Here is an 8486-nt window from a genome sequence, read left to right as displayed (position 1 = left end):
TCTGGCAGGGATGTACCAAAAAGTAGTATACAAATTCTAACGAACACTATTAAGTCCAATTAATCTTTACTCGAACTTAAACATTGCCGGCCGCCTTGCAACATCAAGGTATGTTGTAACTAAAACTAAACTTAAAATACAAAATGAGGCTAAGTGCAGTGCAAAGTGAGTTTCCTTCAGTTCATTTACCATAAATCCAATTTATTAATTCATTTATCTTTTCGAATTCAACCTAAGACTAGATTACAAAAAAAACTAATAAAAATAATTACGTAAGGTCAGAAGGGGACCTGGTAGAACCCAAAAGGGGGGCTCTCGCGACAATATATCGATGGGTCAAAAGGGGACCCGTTAGAACCCCAAAAAGGGGGCTCTCGCGAAGAGATACAATAAAACGATGGCCAAAAGGGGGCCGTTAGAACCCAAAAGGGGGGCTCTCGCGCATTTACCCTAGCAGTTACACAACCCGGACAGAACCCAACCGAAGATTGTATAATGAGCCACCGGGAGACCGGGCGACGTATACACCCTATGTGTTATGATTCGCCCATACACCTCAGGACCAAAAACGATCGCAACCCGTCCCACTCGGTAAAATTGCGGATCTGCCAAAGGTAATCCCAAAAAGGATTCCTTGATCCGTTCTGGCACGGCTTCGGCGGGGGTCAACACACGACCTAGATCGTGCACACGAGCAGTAAACGTCAGTCGCTGCTCTGGATCATAAGCGGACGATACTGTCAACCGGCAAAATTGGACCCCCTCAATATTTGTAACCGGTAGCCCTAAGTTCTCGACCATAGAACGACAGATTTGGCTTTGGCGCGCGCAGTTGTCGATTACTGCACGGACCGGAACGGACACACCATGGGGGGACACGCGGACTACGAGGCTGGGCGCCAGAGTAACGACATTCTGCAGAGGCAGAACTCCGACGCCGCCAAAATCGGAATATGACCGTGCCACAGCAAGATCGGACGGACGATTCGTATGGTTCCCACTACGAATCCGCTGAGCAGACCTCGAGCTCCCATGTTCAATTCGAGGCGCCACAGCCGCAGCGTGTAACAAAACATTGTGGTCCCCGGAGCAACTGGGGCACCTACGCCGGCTAGGACAATCCTTCGACTGGTGGGTCTGTGCTAGACATCTGTAGCAATAGCGATGTCGTACCACCATACGTATCCTCTTCTCAATCGAAAGAGAGAGGAACTTCCGACACCGCCGCAATGCGTGACGACCTCCACAAACCCTGCAAACCAATTGAGCAGGAGTTCGACCAACATCAGTAGCCTCTACTACAGCAGGCGCCACCACGGGCTCATCCACAACTACCGGAGGTGGACTCTCAATTTCTTGGGGCGATAGCTGAACCTCCGGAATGGCAGGCGACGGTATCGCCATCGGCTCCTCCAACAATGCCCGTTCGACCGCCGACATATCAAGGGGGCACGCAGTATCATCATCCGATTGATCCATAATAACCTCGAAATTTTCCAAGTCGTCAGCGAAGCACGAGGTATTTTCCATGATACTGCGAGAAAATATACGAATTACAAAGAGTTCGCCGAAGTGTCGGTCAATGAGACCAACTTAGCTATAGGTCGTCTTACAACGCCATTCTCCGTACGTATATCCGCGACCCGAATGTGACCATCTACGCCGGGGTGAACCGACACGACTCGACCTAATTTCCAAGAAGTTGGTGGAAGCTGTTCATGATGAATAACGACTAGGTCATTTACCATAACATCGCGCTGAGGAAATTTCCACTTATATCTCATATGCAGATTCTTCAAATATTCCTCTTTCCAACGTACACAAAACTGTTGTGCAAGAGCCTGTACCTTACGAAACCGATTCACCAACGAAAGAGGCTGTTCGGTTATAACTGGCTCAGCAGGGGCGAGTAGAGGGGCACCTATAAGAAAATGACCCGGTGTCAAAGCGTCAAGCTCCTGCGGGTTATCCGATTGGGGACAAAGAGGTCTTGAATTCAAACAAGCCTCAATACGAGCCAACACCGTCGAAAACTCTTCAAACGTGAAACGAACATTCCCTATTTGCCTTCTGAAATGCAACTTAAAACTCTTCACCCCAGCTTCCCAAAGGCCTCCCATATGAGGCGCACCAGCTGGGATAAATCGCCACGATAGGCCCTGGTGTGCAAACTTAGAGGACACGACATCACTGCTTCCCCTAATTACATCCCGGAAATTTCGTTCAAGCTCACGCGACGCACCGACAAAATTTGTCCCATTGTCCGAGAAAATGGTCGCAGGACAACCCCGACGAGCAACAAACCTATGAAATGCCGCAAGAAAGCCGGCAGTCGACAAGTCGGAAACCGCTTCCAAATGAATCGCCCTAGTAGCAAAACACACGAAAACGCACACATAACCTTTAGTTATGCGACAATAACGTCCGGTGAACGACTTCACCTCAAAGGGGCCTGCATAGTCTACGCCAGTCGTAGTAAAAGGTCTGTCGAGAACAGTTCTTTCCGGAGGAAGAGGAGCCATCACCTGACTACAAACCCGTTTCCTCTCCAAAAGACATGGTTTACACCTATGTATAACCGAACGAATAAGATTCCTCACCCGAGGTATCCAGTATTCTATACGAAGAATACGCAACATCAACTGATTTCCTCCATGAATGGAAATCAAATGAACAAATTCCACCAAAAGCTTCGTGAATCGACAGCTGTAGGGCAAAATTATAGGGTGCCGCTCCGAATACGAAAGAATAGGCGAGCGGCTCAAACGACCATACATCCGCATTACACCCATTTCATCAAGGAACGGGTTCAAAGAAACAAGTGAACTGCCAGTACCTAACGAAGACCTATCCATCAAGTCCTTATATTCATTACCATAATTCATTTTTTGAGCAAGCACTATCAAGCGACTTTTAGTTGCCCTAATCTCAGACGATGATAAACTGTGATCCGCATAGCTACAATCACGCCTATGAGCGGGATGCGTCCGATAAAAGAATCTCATAACATATGAGATAACACGCAGCGCTCTATCCAGAGAAGAAAATCTATCGAGAACATCCTCGTATGAATTAACGAAAGAAGCATGTGCCTTCACAGACCGAATTTCTACGTCGGTGTCAAAAGAGGAAGTGTCACGAACCGGCCATTCCGATTGACTACACGATAGCCACTGAGGCCCATGCCACCAAAGTCGAGAGGCGGCCAAATCCGAAGGGGACACACCGCGGCTGCCAAGATCAGCAGGATTATCCTCCGACCTCACATGATACCAATTCGTACCACCGACGTTCTCCTGAATGCGACATACCCTATTCGCGACAAATGTTGTCCAAGCCGCAGGCGTTTTCTTTAACCAGGCTAGTACAATAGTCGAATCCGTCCAACAATAAATTCGACCAAAATCAATACCGATTTCTCGAATGACCGTTCTTGCGAGTTCGGACGCTAAAACAGCGCCGCAAAGCTCCAAACGAGGCAAAGAAACCGATTTCAACGGAGCAACTTTCGTCTTGCACGATAGCAAATTAACGACAATCTCGCCATTTGGGGCCAAAACTCGAATATATACTACCCCCGCGTATGCCTTAACCGAGGCATCTGAAAATACGTGAAGCTCGGCCGAAGTGCACGGTGTGTAACGAATCCACCGAGGAATATTTATCGAATTGACATCCGTATAACTATCTACAAATTTTTCCCACTCGGATGCCGTTGCCGAAGGCAGTATTTCATCCCAGCCGACGCGATCAAGCCAAACCTTCTGCATGATAATCTTTGCCACAATTATCACTGGACCTAACCAACCGACAGGGTCGAATAATTTCGCGATAGCCGACAACACTTCCCGTTTAGTGTATCCACACCTTTTTGCTATAGGCTCGACCGCGAAGTAGAATGCATCCAATTGAGCATTCCATCTCACACCCAATGGTTTCGAATTGCTAGCCTCGACAAATGCCAGCAATTGAGCATCAACCAAATATTCCGGCGGTAGTGAATCTAAAATTTCTCTATAATTCGATGTCCATTTCCGCAGTTCAAATTTAGCCGTCGCAAGCGCCGCGATTAATTGATCCCGAGCCATTATCGCAGTTTCAAGGTCATGAGTTCCGGTCAAAACGTCATCAACGTACATACATTTACGTAATATATCGGCCGCGAGTGGAAACTCCTCCTCAGTGTCTTCAGCTAACTGTAACAGTGTCCGTATCGCGAGATATGGTGCACAGTTTACACCGAAGGTCACCGTTTGTAGTTCATAGTCCTGGACTGTCCTTGTCGGAGAATCCCTAAAAACAATTCTCTGCAACGGAGCATGAGAAGAGTCCACTCGAATCTGCCTATACATCTGTGTAATATCGCAGTTGAACACGTATTTAAATAGTCGCCATCGCACAATAAGAAGGACTAAGTCCTGCTGCAAAGTGGGACCTACGTGAAGGATATCGTTAAGACTATTCCCGTTGGACGTTTTATTAGACGCATTAAATACGACGCGAAGTTTGGAAGTCTTCTTCTCGAGGTTAATGACAGGATGATGTGGAAGATAACACGAAAGTGTATCACTTGCAGAAATGGCGGATACTGGCCTCATGTGATCCAAATGCAAATATTCTTTAACAACACTATCATAAACTGATTTCACGTCCGGCCTTTTCGATAATGACGATTCATTACGATAAAATTGCCTCAAAGCAGTTGTTCGGGACTCACCCAAATATCCACGAGGACCGAGCTCTTCCTTTAGCGGAAGTGTAACTATATATCTACCTTCCGAATCTCTGCGCGTTGTCCGAACGTAATTTTCCTCACAGAACTTATCGGAGGGGGACAAAACCCCTTTACGTGGTGTTTCCTCCAACTCCCAAAACCGTAAAAGCGTTCTATCTAAATTTTCCTCTTCATCAACCGCTATAGTCGTAGTAAATGTTTGAATTTGCGATGTAGAAATCGGACCCGTTACTAGCCAGCCGAAAACACTGTTCTGTGCTATCAATGATTGAGCCGCAATCTGCCGGCAACCTTCTAATAGTATTCTCGGGTACAAGTCAGCGCCCAGTAGAATATCGACCGGTCTCGACACGAAAAGATTCGGATCAGCTAAGCGAATATCCGGAATCTGAGACAAAACTTCCTGCGACACCGTAAAGGAAGGTAAATTCCCGGATATAGATTGGAGCACTATAGCCATAGTTTCCAACAAAACCGACGCGTTGAGTGGAGATCCGATTTTCAAATTACACATTTTACTCGATTTGGCCGAAATTGCGCTATTTACCCCCGAAATTGTAACATTAGCCGCGTGAACCGGTAGTTTCACCCGATTTCGAAAGCGTTCCGTCAGAAACGAAGATTCTGAAGCGGGGTCAATCAAAGCGCGTGCCGGATATGAAACCCCATCGTGCATGATATTAATCATCGCAGTTCCCAAAAGCACGGCCCTATTTTGCGTCGTATGAAATGCCTGGCGAGGTAGGCACGCCGACGAGGTAGAAGGTTGCGGCTGATCAACCGAAGGCATAGTTCTCGGTTGAAAACTAGCCGCTGAACTCGACAAGGTGTTGGTCGAACCCGTCGCCGAAGTCGCGCTATTAGACGGCGTAGAATCGCGATGCAATAGCGAATGATGTCTCGAATTACATTTTGCACACGAATATTGTCTTGGACAATCCTTCATCTCATGACCTTTCATTAAGCAATTCAAGCACAACCGGTTACGTTTTACCACTATGTAACGTTCCGATACCGAGAGTTTACCAAATTTAACGCAAGCCGAAAGTCTATGATTATGTTTAGGACAAATAACGCACTTAGATTCCGACGAAGCACGCGACGATTTAGAAGAAGACGCATTGGTAAAATGCGCTTTTACCTTCTTTTCCTGAGAACGCTTCGAAGACGTGTCTTCCCGCAAATCATGCAAACACATCAACGTACGAACCCTTTCGGACAAAAAAGCGTCTAAATCCGCCCACGACGAAAGGGCTGATTTGTCCCTAACACTCTGCTCCCAAAGAGTCTGTGTGAGCCGCGGCAAACGTTGAAGGCAAATAAAAACGAGTATCTGGTCCCAATTATCGGTCGAAACTTCGTACGTATTCAATGCCGAAAGACAGCCATTGATTCCACGTTGAATCGATTTCAAACCCGCACTTGTCTCTACCGATACTGCCGAAATTGCAAAGAGAGACTTAAGTTGATTGTGAACTAGAACCCGCTTATTGTCGTATGCATCAACGAGGGCCTTCCACGCGAGGGCAAAACTTCGATGTGTCAGCGGAAACTTCGAGACAATTTCCCTAGCTTCGCCACTGGTCTTCCGCACAAGATGACACAAACGCTCGACGTCCGTTAATCTTGAATTGTTAACATAAACTGCTTGAAACAAATCCCGGAATGTAGGCCAGTCTAGAAAATTGCCCTCAAATACATCCGTATCGCACGGTGGCAACGCCAAATTGTGAACCATATCACAAAGTGGAGGGCCACTAACGGCCACTTCACCCCTAAACCCGGCTTTGCCATTAGGCAGCGACTGCCCATCCCGATCAGCCGGTATCGAAGTAGTCGCGTTATTAGCCCAAATCGCTTCGGATCCTTGAGTCGATTTATGAGACCCGATACTCCGTCTCGATGCTGCAACGACCGAAGACGCAGACGAAGTGATCGATGATCTACGTGACCGACGAAACTGGCCCAATTTTCGATTTATCGCGGACAAACAATTCATATAAGCCTGATGGGACGCGTCATATTTCCCGTCCACCGATTCAATATCGCTCGTTTGCGTTGTTCCGGCACCCTGTAAACTAGCCACGCATTCCTCAAAGCAATCCTGAACCTTTGTCCACAACTTCCCCAATTCCTCACTTCGAATCTCGAGGCTATAGACGTCTAACTCCTCATCTTTCATGGCATTAAAATGGGCGTGGAATTTAATAAGAGCGTCCGAAACGCGAATAAAGCGATCAAAGGGAGATACAGACATTCTAACTTTACGTTCCACTACCAAATTGAAGAATGTAACCAAATACGAAATTACAATATAGCCAAGAAGCAACGGCCAATAAAATTACCAAACTCAGACAAGGTTCCGTTCAATAAAAATAGCAAAATACGCAAAAGTAACTCGAGTTACAAAGATTAATTCGAGTCCACAACTCGCGAAAATCCGACAAAAGATCAAACGTTCGCAGAAACCGAAAATACTGAATGTAGGGTGCACAAAATATTACCCCCGAACGCTTGACACAAGAAAAATTATAATAATAATAATAATAAACAAAGGTATAAATAAATCAATAATAATAAATACCTGTCCAATAAATATTCAAAATTTACCAAATATTTGAATGATCGAATAATTTCTCTCAGTGTGAAAGCGTAAAAGTTTCAAAATATACCGAGTTTTAATTCAAGCCCCGATTCCAACCGGGAAATATTCAAACCTTTGAATTCAACTTGAATTCTAATGTGGGAATTACACGTAGTGTATAGCCCCCTTAAGAATTCAAATGATGATCGATATCCGATAACACGATAGTACGAGATGTGCCCGATTAGTCACTATACTATAGCAATCGACTAAGAGCGCAACACTGATGAGAACAAAACAAAATAAAAGCTTTTGTATGTTCTCAAATGTATGCAAATGAACGAAACAATAATTAATAAATGAAATTTCAGCACAGAAAACGCGAAAAAGTGGTGAATATACGAAACAAAGAGAGTGATATATGTGTATAGTGAATATTAGTGTACGAAAGTGGTGAAAATATGTACTTTAAGTTATTTCTCTCCGAAATTATTTGCACAGACGTCAAAATGGAAATACAAAAACAAAAACCTTGAATGCGTTTTGCCGTCGGCAAATGAAAATTTACTTAAAAACAATGAAAAACGATATTTTCACGCAAATAAAGGCAAATAAACCACTTTAAATAAAAAAACACTAATATTCACTGATATCACTGAACTTGTACACCACTTTTAGGAATATTTATAATAAAAACCGATCGCGTAGCGTTGTAAAACAACCTTTTTTTTTTCTTTAAATGGACGGACGACCACTATATTTGTTGTTGCACCGACCGCGAACTCACTTTATAAGGGAAAATGCACTGCACTTACCTTATAAAACGATGAAACAGATGTTGAGGATGATGAACTGATTGGTTTGAGTTTAAGGTGAAATTGATGACCAGGTCAGGTGGACTGTGTCTATAACAAAAACCAAGAAAAACACCGGTTAAACCAATTCTTCCACTCCGAAGTCCAATTATCCGGTTCGAAGGACCAAAATGTTCGCCGAATGCGAAAAGTATGGAAATATAGAGAAAAATAAAAACACGATAGTTTAATATTTTCAATATATAACAAGAGCAGAAGGTTTTATTAAGGTGTTTTCTATTATAATTAATGGTAAACAATATTACCTATAATTTCCAACGATATGGATAAATTTGCAACCGCACCAATTGGC

The 8486-nt window shown here is 44.6% G+C and overlaps 1 protein-coding gene across 1 annotated transcript; it reads right to left on the bottom strand.

Annotated features, from left to right (window-relative positions):
- Positions 1 to 278: 278 nt before the first annotated feature.
- Positions 279 to 8486, bottom strand: LOC142236291 (uncharacterized). Its single transcript, XM_075307553.1, has 3 exons — positions 8440 to 8486; positions 8135 to 8224; positions 279 to 1534 (listed from the first exon to the last, which is right to left on the bottom strand). The coding sequence occupies exon 3, from the start codon at positions 1528 to 1530 to the stop codon at positions 451 to 453; it is 1080 nt and encodes a 359-aa protein (XP_075163668.1). The 5' UTR covers positions 1531 to 1534; positions 8135 to 8224; positions 8440 to 8486; the 3' UTR covers positions 279 to 450.

The sequence above is a fragment of the Haematobia irritans genome, chromosome 4 (assembly GCF_050003625.1).
Source record: "Haematobia irritans isolate KBUSLIRL chromosome 4, ASM5000362v1, whole genome shotgun sequence".
Classification (NCBI taxonomy): Eukaryota; Metazoa; Arthropoda; class Insecta; order Diptera; family Muscidae; genus Haematobia; species Haematobia irritans.
This window is presented reverse-complemented; position numbering and strand designations above follow the sequence as displayed.